Source organism: Thamnophis sirtalis, unplaced genomic scaffold (assembly GCF_051295495.1).
Source record: "Thamnophis sirtalis isolate CommonGarterSnake01/CBP01778 unplaced genomic scaffold, rThaSir2_p1.2 scaffold_12, whole genome shotgun sequence".
Lineage (NCBI taxonomy): Eukaryota > Metazoa > Chordata > Lepidosauria > Squamata > Natricidae > Thamnophis > Thamnophis sirtalis.
This window is the reverse complement of record NW_028261392.1, coordinates 24911053-24935407: the sequence shown is the minus strand read 5'-3', so window position 1 is coordinate 24935407 and position 24355 is coordinate 24911053. Positions and strand designations below refer to the sequence as shown.

The 24355-nt window shown below is 34.8% G+C and overlaps 1 protein-coding gene across 2 annotated transcripts in view; it reads left to right on the top strand.

Moving 5' to 3' along the window:
• The window catches only part of PCCA (propionyl-CoA carboxylase subunit alpha), a 264528-nt gene that overhangs the window by 60243 nt on the left and 179930 nt on the right, over positions 1-24355 (top strand). For both annotated transcript variants that reach the window (XM_087726871.1, XM_087726870.1), the window contains exons 5-6: positions 7205-7318; positions 9162-9215. In XM_087726871.1, the coding sequence (XP_087582997.1) occupies positions 7205-7318; positions 9162-9215 (168 nt within the window). The remainder of the gene's footprint in view (positions 1-7204; positions 7319-9161; positions 9216-24355) is intronic.

Sequence of the window (24355 nt, the reverse complement as noted above, 5' to 3'; positions counted from 1 at the left end):
TCAGGTCTTCCCTTGCAGATTGATGGGTTAGATTCCATCCAGTAAAGCCAGTTCTTTTCATCTCTTTTAAGAGGAATTCTGGTCTTGGAATCTCTCAAACTGGAGAGTGTGTGTATGTCTCCTTGTATAACACAAAGCATTCTGCTCTCTTCTTTCTATAGGCACACAACAAAGACTGGGAGAGCTATTCAGGCAAATTTAGGCAATTAATACTCTTTACCCATTACAAAGGGTTTCCTTTCCCTAGCATAATACACCAGTTTTTCTTGGTAATATGAATGGTTTTATCTTTTGATCCTAATTTATTTTTTATTGCGTTCCTCTTTAACTTTATTGATGTTGGAGTCTCCAGGACCTAATGGATATATAATTTTAGAAACTCTTTTTACTTTGAAAGCAGGAAAACTGTGAAGTTTGATATAATTTATTGAGGCTGGGAATAAACTACCTCAGGTTTTCTGAAGGATGTAGTATGTCATCATAATCTCACACTGTATGTGTATTTTCTTTGGTAGGTTTTCTTTAAATTGTATACACTACAATTGTATGGCATGTGCTTTAATTCTAATCTGGGTACAGGCTGATGTTATGTTTCCTGTGCTGATACAGTAATATCCTACATCATTTGTTGATGTTTTTCCACTACTTTTTATTAACTTTCTTTTTTGAAATTATTGTGATAAGCTTTTGGGATCAGGAGACAAGCGTCTTGATATAATTCTGTAAAGCTGTTCATGGTATTATTGTTGGGCAGCTTCCCCATATTAATGCTTGCAATCTTGTGGTTGTTACAAGTGGTGGGATTCACTTACCTTCCCTACTGGTTCACAAATCTCTAACTTCACTCGCACACGCATTAGGTCAGGGTGGGTGGGCACAACTGCCATTACCCGTTTGCCCAAACCAGAGAGGACTGTCTGAATACCACCTCTGGTTGTTAGTCATATGTTTTAAGAACAATTTGTTCATGATGTCATAGTGTGATGTTCTGCAGAAGTTGTGATCAATTAAAGTTTTGAAAAAGTATTGTATCAAAACATTGAAAGTGTGCGGTATTTATGCAGTAATCAGATTTCTCTTTGCAGCTGTGGATTGCAACTGGAATTTATTTTTACATAAAAAACATTTATGAAATGTCCAGAATTCAGGAGAGTTTACAGTCCCTGCCATATGCAACCAGTACCCCAAGGGGAAGGCTAAAGTAGTATGTTCACTTTCTTTTTATTACAATGTGAGGTACACCTCAAGGAGAAAGCCTATTCCAATATATCCACTTAGAAATTTATGGGGTCTTAGCTTCTTTCATTAGTAGAGTTTTATATTAAAAAAACAAAATAAAAGCAGAAAATGTGAGTGTGTTTCTTCAGGGAAATCTTGGGTGCTGAACAGAAACAATTCTGATTTTTAGTGCTGTACTAAAAGTCATAGCATTAATCTCTTGTTTGTACGAATTTTTTGAAATCACCATCTCAGGACTGAGGCTATTTTTAAATCTTAATATAGGCATTAAGCACTTTTAAATTCACACTGCCATTCTTGTGAACTATCACCTTTACCAGTGCGATTTGATTTGAACATTATTGTCTGGTATTGAACACTGCATGACTAAATCTGTTTAGATTTGTATTCTGACCAAGGCTTGGCAATGCTACCTCTTTATTGTAATTAATTGCTGAGTCAGTGGATTTGAAGGTAATTTGCATTAAATTGAGTTTTAATTCAAGACTTTGCTGTGCCTTGATGTGTATAAGAGTGAGAAACAACCTTAACTTATTTTATGGGATGAGCTAATTGTGGTTTCTCTTGCTGTGGCATAGCATGCTCATTGGGTAAATTAAACACATCTACTTTATGGTGAGGAATCCTTCATTGTTCTATAATGTTGATGTGAGCTACAAAGATGGGTAGGTTGACAAAGTTTCTATTGTGAAAGATTTCAGCTGATATTCAAAATAGTCTTATCAAATAATGCATACAGTACTCATGCCTTTGGTGTTGGAGAAAGAACAAAGGAATGAAAAGTGAAAGTGCGTTGCAATAAAGACTGGTTGTGTGGTGCAATGTTGTCGGAATCATTGCTTTAAGACCTTCGAATGTGCCAAGGGTTAGTCTACTCTGCATAACTGGAACAGTGGGTGACCCAAGCATTCATTTCTCCAGAAGGATCTTTGTGCTGGGTTTCTTTTTAATTAGGCATTTAGATTCATGTAAGAAGCATCTACCAAATGGGGGAAAAATCAACTAATTAAAGTTTAAAAATGGTTATCTAAAATAGTAAATGCAGGTAGCTCTCTGGCTATGTGAACCAACCAGCTGATCAAATTTTGTTTTCTTTTTGGGGTCTCTCTCTCTCTCTCTCTCTCTGTGTGTGTGTGTGTGTGTGTGTGTGTGTGTAAACAGATAAATAGATAAGCTCACAGTGAAATTAGTTTGCAAAATGATAGATGGATTTGCACAACTTTTACATTTCCACTTTGGAGTAGTATACTTAAAATTTTACTCAACTCTTAATGAAAGACTTTACTTTAAAAACCAAAGATGCTTTTGAGTAGAATACAATAATACATCCGGTAATATTCTTGGCTAAAGGATTGTTATTGTCGTCTTCTGATTCGGTTTTTACTTTGAGAATCTGTAATTTATCTGTAAATTATGCACTGGTTTCTATATAGATTCTCTAACGAAAAAACTTTGGGAACTATGGAGCTATATTTAACTTTTTACTATAACACTTAAAATTTGATTTACCAGAACTGTCAATTGATTTACCAGAACTGTTAACAATGCTGCTATTCTTCTGGTTTTCACATAATATTCTATTATTGATACTGGCGATTGTTAAAAATCAGTATTATAAAGTAAAATTTCCATTTGGTTAGATATTTAAAATTAACAAACTTTTCAAAGCCCTCAGCCTGCAATCCTTCATCTTGGAATTTTAATTTTAGCAAATTTTGTAACTCATAGAAATTTACTTAATGTAGGCATTTAGATATGAAATTCGCATGGAATGAAATCATAAAGATTTGTTGTTGTTGTTTATATATATATATATATATATATATTAGAGTCAATTTACCATGTTGTTTGTTGATTTCTTTGATTGTATTTATCTATGTATATACTTAAGGATAATAATTTGAATGAATTAAAATAAATTAAATTAAGTAAAACTCAGAAATTGCCTTATTTGAATAGTGTTAAAGTGTGTTGGAAGGAATTTTCCCCACTTAAAAATACATTGGTAAAATTCTATCCTGCATTCCATGTTGGTTATGTATTTTGTCAGCTTCTATGGACAACTGCAAAGGCAGTTTCCAAATTTTTTAGGTAAGTAAATAATATTTTGCTGTTGAAATGACATGCTTTCAACTATCTTCAAGGAAAGGATTTTTTTTCTGCACCATGTGTTTTTTTTAAAAAAAATTCTTCCTTTTCTTCCTTCATTAAAAGTATTTAAATAAAATATTTGTGTTTATAGTACTATATTTTCCTCTCTTGCATTTCTTATCAGTGTATTCTAAACTCCCAAGAATAAGAAAATAGAGTTATATTGGTATCTTAACATATATCCAATGATCTAATTTATGATGTTTGAAATAGTCTTTCTGAAGATTTTCTGCCATGAAGTGCTAGTTAGTGCTGTCAGATTTAAGATATTCTCTGTATTTTTCTGATTAGACTGTTGATTATTGGAGACAACTAGGTTTACACCTTTGTTCCATCCTAAAGTTCACTGGATGGCCTTTCTCTATTTACATTTTCCCTCATCTAACTTCTGTGCTGACTTCTGAGATTAAAATTGGAGGATACTGTAAATAGAAACATGTTGTCTTCTTTCTATAACCTACATGTGCAGAGAGAGCATGAGTTAGGTGTTTAGTTTAAACATTTAATTCACCTAAAAATAAATATTATCATTTGAGGTATCTGATCAACTTGTAAATCATATTCAACCTGACCTTGATAGAATTGTAATTATTTAGAAACAACAACATCTGTTTGGATGTACAGATGAGAATAGCAGCCAAGAGTGCTTCTAACGGACTTAATTTGATATCCCAGTTCATCAATTAGTTCATTTTTGTCTGATTTAGTCATAGCTATTTGAGAATTGTTACCTTCATATTGGATTTCTGCATTGGGACTTTCCTTGGAAGAATACATAAACTTCCACAAACTATGACCCGGCTGCGGTTTAAAACTAGTTAATAGAATCTCACTTAGACCACTTCATAGTGCTTTAGTACCCTCTCTAAGCAGTTTACAGTGTCAGCATATTGCCCCCAACAATTTGAATCTTCATTTTACCAACCTTGAAAGGATAGAAGGCTGAGTCAACCTTGAGCCTGCGGGTTTGAACTGCGGGTAGTTGACAGAATTAGCCTGCAATACCGCATTCTAACGACTGCGCCACCATGGCTCCTAAAAGTTAAAGGAATCATATGTTAATTTTGATCCAGTTTTGTCAATATGTTTGTTAAGGATGCTATCTTTTGCTTTTTTCCCTCCTGATTAATTGGAGTCTTTCTGATGTTGCTTCTTCCCAACGTTTTTTCCTTTGCTTGAATATTGTTTGAATATTATCAATTTCAGGGGCTTTTGTGTTGCCCCAATAAGTGTGTGGGGGAGGAAATAGTGGGAGGATGTGACCATGGTGCCTAGATGGTGGAATGGTTTTCACAGAGTGGTGTCTTGACTTCTTGTAAACTTTGCATGAGGTTTTGTTTATTCAAACTGACATTGAATATTGCAATACTGTAACATCATAAACGATATCACCAAAATCTATATTTAGGTTCAGCAGCTATTTAGATATCTTTTGATAAGAATAAACACTAGGTTTAGTTTTCAAGTCTTTATATTTCATTTTGCTTCTTTGATATTCTATTTGTCTGACATTTGGATGTTGTTGTTTATTACAAATTTAAATACATCAAAAGAACTTGCCACTAAATATAATTTTAACTTCCATTACTATCTTACATTTAGCTCTGTCATAGACTGCAAATGAAAAAATATATATGAAAATAACTATGTTGCAAGTGCTTCATTGAATATCATCTAATATTTTAAAATATTTATTTAATAAAGTAATGGAAGCCTTTTCTCCATTTGCATGTGACTTTGTTTATTTACTGGCTTCATAACTTTACTGATACATTAATTGTCCCTATTGGCTGCTATTTGCAATTTTATTGTATTGTAAAATATATATTGTCTTATTTTTTTTTTTGCTTAAAGTAATTCTTTGTTGTTTTAAGCTATCACAGTATATAGAAAGACAGAGTTTAAAAATTTAATTCTAACATAAATAAACTCTAAAAACATTTTAGCAAATATTTATTTCCTCCCCCTCCTCCCCATCCTCCTCCTTCTCCTCCTCCCCCCTCTCCTCCTCCTCCTCCTCTCTCAAGGGAAGGGCTGACTGTAGATGTGTACAGGTAAAATAAAAGGGAAGAAGTTCATTCTAAAAAATATCAATTATTTGTTGGAGTAAATATAGAATGGAGATGAATATAGGATCACTTTTAATTTCAGAATAAAATAATCATTTCAGCAGTTGAAAAGGGTACAAAGGACTGCAGTAAACAACCCTGCTTCGAACGTCACATCATTTAGGATGCTTTTTGAATGGTATTGTTGCCAGTAGATCATTTTTTAAAAAAATTAGTGGGAAAATTCTCCTAAGTTTTTGTATAATTGGAAAATGGAATGCATATTAAAGTTATATGCATTTCCCAAGCTCTTAGATTGAATAGAATATATCTATTTTTTAAAAATAACAAAAAGTAATGAAGTTAAAGGATCATTTACCACTTTTAGATTAAGATGAGAAAAAAATACATGTATGTGTTTTTTAAATAAAAAATTTCAGAGAAATTCAGAAAAAATACATATTTATATGATTCATATGTATCTTACATTGTAATAAAAATTATACAAAAGGATAGCATTTTATAAATCTTATGCAGAATATATTAACATTTGAATGATAGCATTGTCCATCACTGATTGGAGTTATTAAGGAACTTGAATATTGCAATACTGTAACATAATGAATTTTTCATCAAAATCTATATTTAAGTTCAGTAGCTATTTAGATATCTTTTTAGAAGAATAAACACTAGGTTTAGTGTTCAAGTCTTTAAATTTTCTTTTGCTTCTTTAATACTTCCAGAGGTCTGACATTTGGATGTTGTTGCTTATTACAAATTTAAATTCATTTAAGGAACCTCCTGCTAAATGTAATTTTAACTTTCATTCCTGTCTTACATTTAGGCTATAAAGGGAAAAAAATGAAAATAACTATATCGCAATGCTTCATTGAATATTATCTAATATTTTAAATATTGTTTATTTAATAAAAATGGAAGCCTTTTCTCCATTTCTAATTATTACAATGACAGATGCTTTCTGATCATTTAAAAAAAAGATCGTGTCTCTAACATAAAAAGCAAGAAAGCTGTTTTAGAACATGCATTTTTTTCAAAATTGATTCTGAAATTTTATTTAGCTATAGCATATTTCTCAGATTTGCTTGGAAATATTATAGTTGACAATAGTCTGTGAAAAAGGATCAGAATGAATTTGGGAATCTAAGGTTGCTTAAAAAAAGCTCAAGATTTTCTGGTTCATGTGCAGTGATATTGAACTCTTTAGTCATATGCTTTAATTTGGGCATGGAGTTGACCTGATGCTGTGCAGGGACACCACTGCATCCCTTCATTCAATTCACTCTAATTATCCCCAACTTCCTGGGGAGCCTGCTTAGATGGAACTAGCCGTGAATGTTTGTTGTTAAGTAGTAAGATATTAGGCTGTTACATTTAACAAAATGGTTTTAGACTCTGCATTTACATATAGATGATCAGTGTACTATGTTCAGATTTGTATTTGCGTGTTTCTAAATATCCCTGAATTTATCATAAAGTCCTTATGCTTGTATTGCAGCATAAAGCGAAATTTCTTATTGTATATCCTTATTTGCACTGTGTGTACCTGTCTTCATTATTTATATCTATATCCTTCTCTTGTATGTCTGATTTTGAGTGCTGGGATTTATATGTGCATATAATTTACACAATGTATTCATATGCCATTTGTGTCAGTTTTTGTTCCTTAAACATTAATAGCTTAGGGAAATAGTAGTAAACATTGGCTGGCACATGTATATTAAAATGTAGTCATTTTGTCTTTGCAGGTCCACGTGAAAATGGCCGATGAAGCAGTCTGTGTTGGCCCAGCTCCCACTAGTAAAAGCTACCTCAACATGGATGCTATCATGGAAGCCATTAAAAAAACGCGGGCCCAAGCTGTGAGTCTGAATGAATCTCTCCTCTGCAGCTGTTTCATATATAGAAAGCAAGGACACTAGAGTTTGTATTTAAAGATTAAAAAAAAGTGAGGGGAAGAATGATTGAATATGCTATTTCAGTTTAGTTCATGTCACATGAGTTAAATGTGGCCGAAATTGCTACTGGAAATCAAAGGCTTTTGTAGCATCTGGCAGTGCCGGTCGCTGATCCTGCAGGTGGCTGCTGGATTCAGCTTTCACACCAGGGAGCAGCTTCAGTTCATTTCCAAATTTGCTGGGGAAAAAAAAATCCCAATTAGTTTAGAACACTAACCCTTTCTGTGCCATAGCTTCTTGTTTGGATCTTCCCTACAATAGCGTGTGATTTGATTTTTTAACAATAGTTTTATTTTCAAACTTTTTAATGATCTCGCCAGTATGAGAATGTGCACGCAGCAAAGACTTGCATGGAAATACATGGTGCATCCAGATATTAGATGTTATACCAGATACTATTTTTAAATGTGTTGTGTTACTGACGAAATGTATTGGAGTAGATCAGTGCTCATGCTACTTCCATCTAGTCTGTTTTTTCTGCTGAATTAGGACTAGATACAAAATTTTACAGGAATGTTTGTTTTTTTAAAACAACAACAACAACAACAACATACTTTTAGGGCTATTATTGCATCATTGAATGCAAATGTGGTCTTCAGAACCGCTGAATGCAAAAGCATCTTTAAATAAAATGCAAGGGATGGGAGTCGGCCAACACCAGCAATTACCCTGGAGTGTCTCAATTAGCATTATCATTTCTTTTGAAATAAATGTTTCAGTATGGCGCATTTGCAAAGGGGGAGGGGGTGGAAAAATGGCAAACAACATTAATTAGCCAACAGACACTGCAGATGTTTACATTGTTAGTTAAGAAGACTTAATAGAGATAAAAATAGTTCAGGCTTTCATCTTTAGTTCACTGCATATATTTTCTTAGTTGTGAATTTACATATGATTCAAATTATGAAACTGACTATTTTTTCACATTACTTTGTTTTGTAATTATATCAAGTGTTGTTTGTTGTATAGAGATCTGCATAATGTGTTCATTATTTTGGTGAAGGGGCACGTTAGCATTTTATCTCAGTCTACAGATTTTATATTCTGTTTTCTTTGAAACTTTGCGTTCATACTGATGCTAGGAACTTGGGTGAAGCAACAGTTAAGGAAATGATTAAGAGAAAAAAACAAACTATAAACTTGGTAAAGTAGAGATACTTACAGATTTGAATGGTATGGAAAAGGTCATGTTGAAAGAAATGTAACAAATTATGAGAATGGTTCAATTAAGTGGAAATAAAATAGATGGAAAACTAGTCAAATATCTATTTCTGTCAAATATCTATCTCTTTGACGGATATTGTTTTCAACTAGGGCAATCCATATTTAGCGTATCTAGAATATATGTTAGGTGTTCTCTATAAATTAAGTATACACACTTGCATGCAGAGTATTACATCAGAAATGTGTGACCTGGAATGATGTCACAGAGATCATGTAATGTTGGGTGGCCTGCTTTATTATGTAATTTTAAGTAAATTGATAGTGCTTTTTCCTTATTTTTTTTAAAGGTGCCACATATGTAAATGGGGCCTAAAAAGTGCTAGATATAGTAGATGAATTGAGGTTTTTAAATGTAATTAGTGCAAACATTTCAAATAGAATTTTTTTTACAATGAATTTCAAAAGAAATGATTCAGCAGAATAAATTCATCTAATATAAAGTAAAATCCGAGTGTATATTGTGCAAATTAAGTTCTGTGTGCCTGGCGTTAGAAAACTTAATTTTGTCTTTTATTTTTTTAAGGTTCACCCAGGATATGGATTCCTTTCAGAAAACAAAGAATTCTCCAAGCGTCTGGTAATTTTAAAAAAATATTCCATTTGTTTCCTCAGAGAAATTATGTTGTACATAGGTGCAGACTATATATCTTATTAGTGGTAGGATTTATACACTGAAGTTGAAATCAGAGATTAAAATTACCTCTTCTCTCCCTCCCCCACCTTCCCAGCATTTACTGGAGAGGAATGAAAGTTGAGAGGAAAGAAAGCAGGTTCCTCATGAATTATGACTCTTGGGGGTGGGGGGAGCAGCTGCTATCATGTAAAGCTTCATTTTATTTTATTTTAATCCAAAATATATTTATTTAAAGCTTGCTATGTGTGGTGAAAGTTTTGCATCTTGTTTTTTAGCAACATCAGCAGCAGCAACAACAATAAAGTTAGCATGAATTAGTAAAAAAATATTATATAGTATTCATGGATCAATTCCTTCCTTCCTTTGGGTTATTTTACTTGCTTTTTATTGTGAAAATAATTGTGGCTTTAAAAATCATACAAAGATGTCCGGGATAAGATGTTGATTATATTCTGTTTAATTTTATTATAATATTGGCTCTGAACTATTGCATTTAGATGGATTTAAAAATTTGGTACTCATTTTCATGAATATTACTTTTTTTACAATGTTATTCATATATTTCCTAGAAAGTATCAGTCAATGTATCTGAGCAAGTAAGATGATAGTTTTATCCCCGCATACTGTACCTACATGCACTATATTGCCAAAAGTATTCGCTCACAACTGAATCTGATTATTTGGATGGGTGAGCGAATACTTTTGGCAATATAGTGTACAAGTTCGAATGAATTTGGATTTCATGTTGTTATTAACATTGTTGAAGCATTTGATCAGGAGGACTGAGATAGTATAGCCAGATTATGAAGAATTAATATAAGCACATTTATGTATTCATTTACTTATTACAAAGTAAAATGCTCCTTTCCCCTCCATTTTGATTAGAAGGAGAATAATAGACGCCAGATTATAGCTAAGAGCCAAAGAATATGTGTAGTAATAATGTCTATGCTACTCTTGTATTCACTGGCTATTTGATAATCTGCTAAGAACTGCAGCTGAAATAAAAAATAGCTAACTCTCACCAAACAGTGGGGGGAAAATTCTACAGACATATGCATTATTGGAATATCTGCAGACAATGTATGTGCTAGAGTGCTATTGTATGAAAATTTTCAAAGTAAAAATATAAAAATAATGAAATAAAAATGAATGAGACTGCTTCTAATTCCGGAATGTGTGTGTGTGTGTGTGTGTGTGTGTGTGTGTGAACTAAAGTATTACATAATTCAGAAACAGATTGTAATATTTATCAAATAAGTTTCATTAATTAGCAATTTGTTCTTTCTTGCGTGGAAGATATTGGCTAAGATTTAAGTCTTGATTTAATTGTCAAAAAGAAAATAAACAATTGTGTTAGGACATGATTTAATCGATTTCCCAAGTTTGCAGTACATGCATTCCCTAAAACAAGCAATTTGCTAATACACTATATTGCCAAAAGTATTCGCTCACCCATCCACATAATCAGACTCAGTTGTGAGCGAATACTTTTGGCAATATAATGTACGTTTTTATAACAAAGTATATATTTGCAACTAACTAGAACATTATAAAAGGCAGTTATATTACCTGTGAATATAACCCTGTCAGTATAGTAGTTCTTCAGTTTATTTTTGTGATGCTTAACTTCAGAGTATCCAGAAGCATGCACAACAGCAGGCACTACCTAGGCTACCAATGCACTGTACTGGGATTGCGTTATGTACACTGGATGGGAAAGGCCTTTTATACAATAGCTATTCAGAATGATGCAACAGCTCCTCCTCCCTATATTTTTAGGAAATGAATTCACTCACAACTTTTGTGAGTGAATTTTTGTGAGCCGTGGTGGTGCAGTGGTTAGAATGCTGTATTGCAGGCTGACTCTGCTCCCTGCCAGGAGTTTGATCCTACTGGCTCAAGGTTGACTAAGCCTTCCATCCTTTTGAGACTGTCGGGGACAATATGCTGACTATGTTAACTGCCTAGAGAGGGCTGTAAAGCAGTCTAAGTGCTATTGCTATTTTGGGTTGAGTGATCATTTGGATTTGAATGTACAACTTCCAGCACAGTGAAGGTTTCAATGGGCTTTCTGTGAGATATTGAGAATTGCTCCCCAAAAACAGACACCAGGATTTTTAGGGGTAAAAGGAGTTGTCTGAATGACCTGCAAGGTTTGTCATTCATTATGCCCATTAAACTCCCCAAAATTGCGCATGCACCGAACCGGCAGTAATGCCGGCAGCAACCCACCCCTGAACAGCATCTAGTACAAAAAAGGCCCTCAACCCTGGTCCGTGGCCCGATACTGGTCTGAGGCCTGTTAACCAGCCCATGCAAGCGAAGGGCAAGTGCTCAAAGCTCCATTTGCGCAGGTGCAGGATTGAGTTGCACATGCGAAACCAGCCTCTCCCCCCCTGCCACTGCTATTGTCGGTCAACAGAGCCAGAAAGGTTGGGGATTGCTGTAGTACAGAATTTAGGATTTATGTGAGCTGTTTTTCTACTGGGAAAATACTGTTCTTCATTCAGTGGAAGTGCAGTATCCACCACAGCTTGAATGAAGATGGAACCTATGCTCTAGTGGAGCAGGGACTTTATATTATTGGCAAAATAGAAATATAGAATTTTAGATACCTGTTCGGTTCCACTGTATCCAGTTAATATTTTACAGATCATTCTATAACTAACTGATATCTTCAAGATTTGTTTGGCATAGCTGCCGAATGGCCTGCCTCTAGATATATTTCATTTATCTCCTTAACCTCTTATAGTGTATGTCCCTATTCTTTTCTGTACTACAATATTTGTTTCATTTTCCAAGCATTCTAATATCCAAATCTATGGTATTATTTGTTGCTACATGCATTTATTTTTCCTGTTCTGTGCTCTTATTTTTCATCTTTTTTTTCCTGTATCCCTAAAACTGTATCCCTAATATTTGTTCTGCCTCTTTTTTCATTATCTTAATGGATGTGACTGCAACTAGGGAGGGGTTTTGTCATTTTCCATCCAAAGATTTTCCTCTATCCTAATTTTTGATGGCGTTTTAATTTCCTACTTTTTCTGTCTCCTTCCTTTATCTGGGTTAAAGGGAAGTGGGAGAAGATTCAGATGGTAGAAAAGTTACTTATTCATTGGATTCGTAATACTTTGCAAAAGCAAAGTATAGTGCATCAGGTCATTAAGGTCTCGTCCTCTAATGGCTACCTTGGAGGGAAGGTCTTGTCATACACATATTGTGGGGTTTTTTTTCTTGGTTTTTAAAAAAACCTTTTTGTGTTTTTCCTTGCAGTGGCAGAGAAAATAGAAAATATTTCATTGTTACTGTATAGGTATTTAAAAGTATTTTAATAATTGTCCTTAAAATTTCCAAATTAGGATAAACATTTTTTAAAGTCAGATACAATAAGGTGGATGAAAGCTATGAAGTTGTATAACATCCATAAAGGATCCATGAAACAATTCATCGTCATCATTTTAGCCATTATCTAGCCACTGCAGAATGAAGGCCTCTTCTACAGTCCTGAGCTTTCTTTTGCCAATTGGACACCACAAAAACCACAATTTTGTGATGTTGTCGATCCATCTTGTTTTAGATCTCTTTTGTGGATGCTTTTTATCAAGTAGGATCCATTCTATGACTGCCTTGGTCCACCTGGCAACGGTTCTTTTTGCTATGTAACCAGCCCATTTCCATTTCAGTTCTTTTACTCTCTTGATGGCATCATATATTTTTGTTTGTTCTCTAATCCATGTGCAGGTCTTTCTGTCTTGTCTTATGATGCCAAGCATGTACCTTCCACGGCTCTTTGTGCCCCCTGTAGCTTTTTTATCAGTTGTGAGGTTAGTGTCCATGTTTCACTAGCATGTTAGAGTAAATAGCACATATTACCTTAAAACAATTACCGATAGAAGGACTGAAATTAAACAACAAAAAAAAACCCCAAAATTTTTATTTGCGTCTAAAAGACCAGCAAAGTAGATACTAGGGCAAATTTTCTAGGGAGAGCATTCAGGATCAGGAGTTGTTATAAATTGGGTCATAATCTGCTGGCAACTTACCTCTTTAGATAGTAGAGGCATCATTGTAGATATATTGTGCACATTGATAAAAATAAATGGTTTAGGGCCATAATAGAGGAACACCACAGTGGAGGTGTTTGATGGTGTAATCCTACCTCCACCCACTCTGCCCCTTCGCTCCATTTTTATTGTGCATTTTAATTTTTTATGTTTTAACCAGTGGGATTCAATTTTTTTTTTATTACTGGTTCTGTGGGTGTGGCTTGGGCATGGCATGGCTTGGTGGGCATGGCATGGTTTGGTGGGCGTGGCTTGGTGGGCATGGCAGGGGAAGGATACTGTAAAATCTCCATTCCTACCACACTCCAGGGGAAGGATACTGTAAAATCTCCATTCCCTCCCTAATCCAGGCAAAGGTTATGGCAAAATCCCCATTTCCTCCTGATCATCTGGGACTCGGCAGGTAGAGAATAGATGGGGGGCGGGGCCAGTCAGAGGTGGTATTTACCGGTTCTCCGAACTACTCAAAATTTCCGCTACTGGTTCTCCAGAACTGGTCAGAACCTGTTGAATACCACCTCTGGTTTTAGATTGATAGATAGATAGATAGATAGATAGATAGATAGATAGATAGATAGATAGATAGATAGATAGATGGATGATATGTGTTTATGTATATGTATATGTATATGTATATGTATATGTATATGTATATGTATATGTATATGTATATGTATATGTATATGTATATGTATATGTATATGTATATGTATATGTATATGTATATGTATATGTATATGTATATGTGTGTGTATGTATGTATGTATGTATGTATGTGTGTATATATATGATTTATATATGTATATATGATTTATATATATATATGTATATATGATTTATATATATATATGATTTTTACAACCCCTGGTAAGCCCCAATTATGGGAGGAAGCTAACTGCCTCCATCATCTGTCAATCGGCTCGTCACAAGAGTCCATCACGACAGAAACCCAATATTTTTACTGTTGCCTTTGTTATTTTTGTGTTTTTGTGTTTGTTATATTTGTGTATTTATCAGCACAAATAAAAAAACATTATATATATATACACACACACACATACATACACCCCCCCACACCCGTGTGTGTGTGTGTGTGTGTGTGTGTGTGTGTGAGAGAGAGAGAGAGAGAGAGAGAGAGAGAGAGACTGACTGACTGTAAGCCGCCCAGAGTTACCCTATGGTAAAATGGGTGGGCAATAAATAAAACACACAAATCTCAGATACACTGATTATACATTATGAAGGGCTTCAGTGATCAAAACCCAGCATTTTGATTTGCCACAATTTGGAAATAATTCAGTCGGGAAAGCATACATATATTGTAACTATAACTCCAAGGCCCAGTTGGTAATCTAGGAACTGCATACTGTATAGCTTTTAGAGGCATAGTGCATAAAATGCATTATTGTAATCTGCAGTTTACCAGAGCTGAAGCAAGCTATGTACTCATGAAGGTGCACTTTTGTGTTCCATCCTTTTCTCACGCTGAGCTTCAGGTATCCACATGTTTTTATAAGACAGGAGGGTGTAGAGTGTTTTCAGCCCATAAAATACCTAATATCCTTTTAAAAACATTCAGAGTCCTATTTAAATGTGCACACCTTTTCGTTCATAGGCTTTAGTACTTAATAAGATATTCAACAGAGACAGTTCTGCATACTTGCACCAAGAGGCAGTTTTCTTTTAGGGGATATTAAAAGATAATGGAAATCTGTACACTTATGCAGAAACTTGAGGTGGCTTCTAAATGCCTAATACTTGAATGTCCAAGGGGCTTATACATAATAATCTGCTGCATATGTTTGGTTTTTTAATTTGAAGAGTTCTCCCTAGTGATGTTTGGGAATTGGGAGAGAAAATGCATACATTACTCTACCAAATGACCATGCTGTGTTTCTTATGTATGTTAAAAGGCTAGTGCACCTCACACCATGATAATAATTAGGATTGGAAGTAGTGCTATGTAAAAATGGTGGGTCCATGTTTGTAATGTGAAGCAGCATTGAGTGGCAAGTAGCATTGGGGGCATTTAGAAAAATTAGGAAGAACCATGTTAATTCATCCATTGCTTTTATATTTATGAGTTGCATCCTGCATTTAAAATCATTAATACAGAACTTTATGTCAAGATGCAATGATATGCTAATGTATCCGTTTTTGCCTTTGGTGGATTGCTGCCCCTGATGATGGATTGTATTTAAATAGTTATAGTTTACTAGGTATAACTAAATTTTCTTTCATTGCTGTCCTTATTGGAAATACTGTTTTTTTGAGTTTACATTGACTATTTAAATATCAATAACATATATGGGCATCATATAATAATCACAGTGGAAAAAAAAAACAGTTTCCCAGCTTTGGTCCTGCCTATGTATTCTGACCAGGGGTGGTTTTCACTTCCCTTCCCTATTGGTTTGCAAATGTGTGTGCATGCGCTCGCTTCACTCATATGCGTCCCGTCCACGCATGCACCCGCCCTTCCATGCATGCGCTTTGCTCAAAAGCTATCCCTAAATAGGATGTAATAGAGCCAGGTCAGGTGGGCAGGCCCACCCACAATTTCCGCTACTGGTTCAGGTGAACCGGTCCAATATGGTAGAATACCACTTCTGATTCTGATCTATGTCCTTTGCTCAGTATTAGCTCCCTGTTTCCCAGAATAAGAACATATTACTTGTTAATGAAACAAGGATTTATTTATGAAATTTACTCCCTCATCAAATGAAAATCTAATTCCAGCAGGAGTTTTCTTGTAGTTTTACTAAGCTTCTCTCCATTCTTAAATGTAGAATGAGCTGATCCATTAAATTGGCTTCCAAGCAGTAACTTGTCATTTTAGCGCAATGTGTAGTCTTTATTTGAATAACCAATTTATTATACTAAAAACTGACCCTCATTTTTATTGAAGAAAAGGAGGTGTGAAGTTGAATGCTTTGAACTTTCATAGAAAGTATTTTTTATTCTGAAGCAAATGGTTTTCCCACTACACTGTCCCAGGGCTGGCATTAGTTGGCAATTTCCCTAAATATAAAACAATGAAACAAAAGCATTTGTTCATGTTGTTGTGAAGCTATTATGTTCTATGTAGCTGCCAAATTTGGCAATTTTGCAATCATTATTTCCCCCTGGCTCATTTCCTAGCAATCTGGTGGTTTTCAGGATTTGGATTGTAAGATTGGTGACAGTATTCTTGGCCAAACTTTTAGTAATGCAGCCAGGATTCATTTTATTCTTGGATATTCTTTTGTATGTCATAAACTGACAAGTAGCACTATATGTCAATAGGATTTTTCATTTCTCTACAAATGAAGAAAATCAGACTTCTTTTATTTATGATTTTACGATGTATTTTTTTGTAAAAATTGTTTCTTCCACTCAAGTTATTTCATTGGAGAAGCATGGATATATGCCCTTATGTACCTTTGTTAGTTCCCTGTTTTGTGTACAACTTATCAAACTGAAATATAACTTGGAGCATAGTTGGCACAAGCATATATGTAAATGATTTTAAATTATAGAACTATTTTTCTTAACCAAGGTAGATATATTTTTATTATTGAATCAGTTCTATTTTTGGCCCTGAGCCCAATTTTAAAACCTTCCTGCAATTTCCATTCGGACCTCTGATATAGAGAGAAGTGATGAGCAGGAAGAAGGAAGGGGCTGACCCATTTATGCAGCATGGATTTAGTCCCATTCATGATTGGTTGGAGACCCCTCTCAGAAGAAACAATAGAACGTAATTTTACTTTAAATCTTAGTTAGTGCAGGCCTCTATCTTCTGAAGTGTAATAAGAAAACTATTAGTTCTGTTCTGATACCAAACTATTACATATATCTTATGGATCTGCTAGCTTAGAACTGTTTATAATGGAGGAAATATATTGTCTATTTTCAAAAAAGATGGGTGTAGGATAAATATTCCAATATTGGAATCTGAATTATATACATAAAGATACAATGCTGGAAACTGATTTTAGAATTAAATGCCTAAGATAAAGTTAAAAGCTAAAAGCTAAATTATTGCATAGAAAGCAAATTTACATAATCAGAGGATAATGAATTCCAGCTGAAGCTAGAAATAGTTTCAGTAACCATCTTAATCTTCAAAAATGCTTATATACAAATCACATCTATTGGTCTAAAGTTTGAAGAACTTAAATACTTCAGTTCCCCCCATTTAAGTCATGCCTTTTTGGTGTCTTTTATAAAGTACATTTAAATTTGAAGACTCAGATTAAAATACTATGTTCAAAAATCTTTAAATTGTCTTTGTCCTGTTTCCTTTGAGGAGGAAGGTAAGTACACAATAACTTCAGACAAGATAATTATATAGCCAACAAAAGAAGAGGACATCTTTGATTCAGCGGGTTGTCTTTAGGATTTGATAATGCAGCCAACTGCTATTTTATCTGCAAATGCAATTTTGCACATACTTATTTGGAAATAAGCTTGATTGAATCTAGTGAAGCTTACTTGTGAGCAGAGATATGTTGTTAGAGAATTTGGGATTAGAGACATTGCTTTATAGTTATTCTAGTCCTTCAAAAGTGTGCCATTCCAGTTGGTGGTTTTGAGACAAAAAAGGATTCACTTATTGATTGACTGGTACTACATTTATATCCCACTTTTATTTTGTACAACTTTAGGCAGCCTACATAATGCTGTTGATTTTTTTCTTTCCTGTAACAACAATTAAATGGATTGAGCTCTTGGGCAGTTCTGTGATGAGGGCCCTAGAGACTCCATTTTATTTAACATTTACTTGAAGGCATTTGGGGAAAGTAATTTGTTGGTTTGCATTAAATATCAATTTGTTGATAGTACCAGTTTTATTCTGTCTCATCCTACCAATCAGGAGGTGTCATCCCTATCAGGTAGAAAGGGTGGGAAACAAAATGCAAAAAGATTACTAGAACTCTACTTTTATTTTTGTAAGGACAACAACAGAATCTTAAAAGATTCTTCAGAATTGTCTAATCATCAAATAATATATTCCTTCTCCCCACCCTCCTTACAGCAAAGAGAATCAATGTTTGATTTCCTTTCTGTTTCCTCCTCTCTTTTTAGAACTAAGCTGATGTTTATGATGTTTATGTAACCATCCTTGCTTTCCTTTTCCATGGCTTTGGCCAGACTGTTCTGCAGGAGATATGGCAGAAATCTTTACCTACTAGCTAGAGGCAATGGCTGATGGAATATGGACAGAACATACAGAATTAAACCCAGCAAGGCAGATTTACTATAGTGTCTATGCACATTTCATAAATTGCTCTGGGTAGGATTGGACTTCTTCTGAAGAAACACATGCACAACCTGGAAGTTCTACTAGAAGAATAGATGAAGGATGTGGCCAGAAGAGTGTTTGGCCCACTCTGATTTGTCTGATAGCTGTATTTGATCACGTAATGCTGAACAACAGTGATCTATGCTCTTGTCATCTCTCAGACTGTTGTTTTTTACTTTATGTCAAGCTGCCCCAGATAGCCAAAATCTGTAGCTGGCACAGATTTCAAGGGTGTACATTAAGTAGAATATATATCAGAGGTGGTATATATTCCACGTGCTGCTGGTTTGCACTGGTTCGGGCGAACTGGTAGTGGCGGCGGTGTGAGGCTCCGCCCATCCACCCACCCTGACATCTTCATGAACCTTCTGCGCATGCCCAGATGCACGCGCTCTCACTACCGAATCAGTAGTGAAGAAAATAGAATACCATTGCTGATGTGCATATATGTTCAGCAGAATAATGCCTATTTGACAGAGGCTGCAGTGGTTCTTGGTAGGCTTCAAGCTAATGATGATTTCTTATCAAGCCTCTTATGGCTTGTATCCTTGTTTCTGGACAACATATCCATTCTACACTCTATAACAAGGGTATCAAACTCGCGACGACACATAATCGTCACGTGACGTATCACAACTTTCCCCCCTTTGCTAAATTGGGATGGGCATGGCCAGCGCGTGATGCCAGCGTGTGATGCATCTGGCCTGCGGGCCATGGGTTTGACACCCCTGCTGTATAGCCAAAATAGAAGGCAGCCAATACTCACTCCTTAAGAGATGAAGAGAGTTGTGGTATTCCCCTTGCTCCACAACAGCTTGGCGCCTTTGATCAACTTTGCTCTCCTTTTACCCTTCAGAAGTAGTGAAAACAGTCTGTTTCTATACAGAGAGGAAAACTTTTAATTGTGGGACAGCAACAAATATGTTTTTTTTAATTTTTTGTTCGTTTGTTACGTTGTGTTTCAATGTTATAATATTGTAATCCACTGAGAGTCTGAGGAGCACTCATAATATGAATTACTGGAATAAATAAAAAGCTGCGGTGTGGAATTTCTTGATATGGACAGAATTTCTTGATATGGGCTGAGTTGTACCTTTCAGCACACATAGGGTTAAGTGAAAAGGTTATAGTAATCTAGTATGCAGTTTCCCTTTTTACTGCACTCATTAGCAGTGGCAAGTCCAAGCTGCAGTCCATGTCAGTAATTTACATTTCATTGCTAAGTGACTGTTCTTGTTCAAGGGCTTTTTCTAAGGCTGTTGAACATACTTGTATTGAGAATAAACAGAGTAGAAGAATTGAAAGCCAAATACCCTGCCAGGCTTTTCACTGGGTCCTGAAGTTTCCAATAGATAACTGATTAGTGTTGCATGGAGCATTATGAGAATAAAAAGATAAAGCCTATAAAATTATGGCAGGTGGGATATCCTATTTTAAATCTCCTTTTGTTACTACTTTTATAGCCATCCTCCTTAACTTTTCTCTCCCGCTAATCCTTCTCCGAACGTGGAACTCCAGCTTATTGGAGACAAAGCAAGACAACAGCGCAATGTCTACTAGGCTGCTTCTCTCTGCTCCCTCCTCTCCCCCACCCACTCTGTAAGTAAAGTCTGTTATGAGGATTGAAGAAACAAAAGATTTAATAAGCTTTGCAGCTCCCTGGGATCAAATTATAAAGTTGAGAGATCCTGCAGAATTCTTGTTCTGGGACTTGATTCTCCTATTTGGCTTGATGGTGCTAGCTTGTGGTAGCATGTTTAATTTGACGGCATATACATCATGCAGAAGACAAATGGCATGAACTGGAGGAATATTGTGTTGACAGGGTATGATACTGGTGATCTGAGCATGCCTATCTAGGCATTACTGTTTGTGACAATCATTGGCACAGCTTTATTATTTTTTTAATTGATCTGAACAACACAGAAGTTTCTTTGTTTTTTTCTAAGATATACATATGTTGCTTTTAATTTTTTTAATACACTACTAAGAGCCATTTTGGAGTTAAGCAACTTTGAAATTGAAGTAGTGAATAAAAAATAAAGTCCTGAGTTAGCACACAATTAATGATCTGGAAAAAATATTCTTTTTTTCAATATGGCTTTGTCTTTCTTTCTTTTTCAAATGTTTGCATAAGCTAGATATGTTTTCCTGATACAGGAGATACCTAAAGAAATACCATTGCCTGTTGTCTGAAAATATCAAATTAACTATATTATATTGACAACATGTATCAGTATTAAAATAATAAATAAAGCATAACAGTATTGTTCTGTGTGGAGTGCTGCATTAGGAAGTCACTGAAAAGCCTGAAATATTTTTCTTTTTTAAGTATACTATTATAAAACACAAGTAATGCATTGTATTATTTGAAATAACTTTCTTAGAAATTTCAGCCTTTTCAGATTTTACAAAATTGATGTGTGGGTTGACTTGGGTCCCTTTGGGAGTTGTGTCAGTGCCTTGTCCTCATTTTGCATTTTCAGAGAAGAATAAGAAAATACAGCATTTTACCTGCTTTACGTTGTCTTTTAATACTGTATACTAACATAATTTTAAAAAACTTTATCGGAAAGTTCACTTTTTATTTAAATTGAACACAGTAATTCAGCCAGAGCTTTCAATACTCTGTTTAGACATGTGGATCTATATTGGAACTGATGCACTGTCTACACAGAAAAATATTACAATATATTTATTAACAATACGACACAATCCTAAACATACCAGTGTTTCATCCATGCTGGTTAACATTTTGCTGCTTGATACTAACACCAAAACAAAACTAAAAAGCAATTTTAAAAAATCTGGATGGTTTGTTAGGATTTTTGAGTGACATTGCAGTAATCAGTCATAGTCACAATTTGCTCATGCTTTTAACTATTTTATGACCACTTCTATCTGTCACTAATGAGACGAAGGTTTTAACACATTTTTTGTCCACAGGATAGTAATCACAGTTTGAGCAACAAGCAATATTCACATTTAAAGGGAAGGTTATATAGTCAAGAGTGATTATTGCATATCTACCCTGTTTCCCTGAAAATAAGAACTCCCCTAATAATAAGCCCAGTCAGCTTTTGAGCGCATGTGCTAAAATAAGCCCTCCCCCAAAGTATTGCAACACAGCAGCACCCTAAGGTGACCACGTTCGCTGCCTCCTGAACCTCAAAAATAATAAGACCTCCCTGAAAATAAGGCCAAGTGCTTATTTTGGGGGTCAAAAGAAAATAAGACACTGTCTTATTTTCAGGGAAACATGGTAGCTATAGAAGAAAAAGATTCATGTTTAGACAAAGTTATTTAAGAAATGTTTATTCAAATTTAGAATACAGAGGAATCTTTTTTAAACAAGCCCATATTATGAAAAAAATAGCAATAGCACTTAGACTTATATATCACTTCACAGTGCTTTACAGCCCTCTCTAAGTGGTTTATATAGTCAGCATATTGCCTCCCAACAATCTGAGTCCTCATTTTACTGATCTCAGCAGGATGGAAAGCTGAATTAACCTTGAGCTGGTGAGATTTGAACTGCCAAATTGCAGGCAGCATGATTTTGTTGGCATACCTACCACTAATTCCATTGTCCCATATTCTATTGTGCTAGCGTCAAGAAGGATTGACTTGAGAAGATTACCATTTGTCAAATAGAAGGATATACTAAAATTTGGTATAGCAATGAAAGAACCTGGGTTTGGGAATGTTTTCACCTACTTCCAACAATACTCTCCATGGGACAAATGGAGCTCTCCATGTGCTGTTGTCTCTTGGCCCAAGAGGCCCGTGTCAAGCACGAAAGACCAGGTCCACATATAAATACTCACACAACTGACGTTGGTCATCCCTTCTGTTGAATTAGGATGAAGGTTATTATTTTTTCACAGTCATTCTCATGCTGGAAAAGGTGCCTTTGAAATAAATTTTGTATCTTTCATCATCTCATTTCAATTTGTTTAAAATCTGAGTATGAGAATATACTATTTCCTTGTATATAATGGAAATTGACTTCAGACTTTGAACAATGATACCCCATAAGTTGTTCCTTTATTTAAATTCTTCAACTTTTGTATAATCTGACATACCGTATTAATTAATATTCCCTATATATTTTAATTTCAAATGTCAAATGTCAAAATTACACATCTTAAACTTTTGGGGTTTTTTATTTAATATCTAAAATTATCATATAGAAGTACTGTAAAACCTTTTAATGGATTGAAATATTTATTGAATGCAAAAATATGTCATTGTGACAATTTATGTCATGTATGATGATGTTGTGCAAATACTCCCAATGACTTCATTTACTTCAATTTAAGCAATTTGAATGGCAATTCTACACATACCACACAAATTATGTCATTTGCACAATTGATGTTTAATAATGTCATCAGGCAAACAATGTATACCACTGTAAATTTGATTTATTGCATGTGTAGTCTGTTACATCAAATCAAGCTTTTGCGGTAATGATTTCAGGTGATGGATGCATTGACTCCAATATCAGGACTAGAATATTAAAATTAATACTTTTTAAATTACTTTCGTTAAATGTAGCATAACAGCCTATACTAATTTCCTCAAAGTCTATCAATTGTGTAACTTTCTATTCATATAGATTGTTGCAATATGCTGGTTCTGTAAACCGCTTAGGATAGTAGGCTCTGTGAAGCAGTGTATAAGTCTAAATGCTATTGCTATTGCTACATTAGTGGTTCAAAAAAGTCTTAGTGATACCTGCCTGCTTCAGAGTACTTTTGAAGCAAACGTAAGTGTTTTTTGTTTTTGAAATATTAATTATTCACCTCTATGTTTTATAGATCATAATGAATGGAAACTTCTTGATTATAGTTCATGATCATATCAACGACTCATGTCTTTGGAAAACTGCCACCTTTTTAGTAATAACCTGCAGAAGTTAATCCTGCACCCTCAAATTAATTAGGCTTCAAGGAGAAAACAGGAATTCTACCAGTGCACTTTTCCAACTGCTACTGAATGATAATAAAAGCATTTTCAGCAGGCCAGTTTGGTATAGTGGTGAAGACACCAGAATAGGAGCCTGTGAGTTCTGGTCCTGCTTTGTCCATTAAGCCAGTTGGGTGATTTGGGGCTAGTCACATTTGCTCAGTCCTGGAAAAAAGACAATGGCAAACCACTCCACAAAATCTTGTCAGGAAAACTTCAGGAATTTGTTCAGATAATTTACCAGGAGTCAATATTGACTTGAAGGGACCACCCACCCCCAACAAAAAATAATGTTTGCTGTCATTAATGGAACTACAAATTTTAAATTGTACCAGCAAATTCTATAGGAAAATGTTTGACTATTTGACTATTCATGAACTGAAACTCCAGAGACAGTGGATCATGCAGCAAAAGACCATGACTTTATGACCAAAGAATGTTTAAAGTAGAAGAAAGTTAATATTTTGGAATGGCCAGGTCAAAAACCTTAATTCTATTGAAATATTGTGGAAGGACCTGAAATAGAGTGTTGAGGTGAGGAAGCCTACTAACATTCCTGAACCGAAGCAGTTTAGTAAGAAGGAGTGTGCTAAAATTTCTCTAAGCCAAATGCGCAATCCAGTTATTGAAAATGTTATTGGTGCCCAAGAGGGACACATCACGTATTGAAACGAAACGTTCACATACTTTAACCACATGCCAATTTTGATTCATTTGTTAATTGGCTTCTCTTTTTCTAGTTTCAGCTCTTGCGGGGA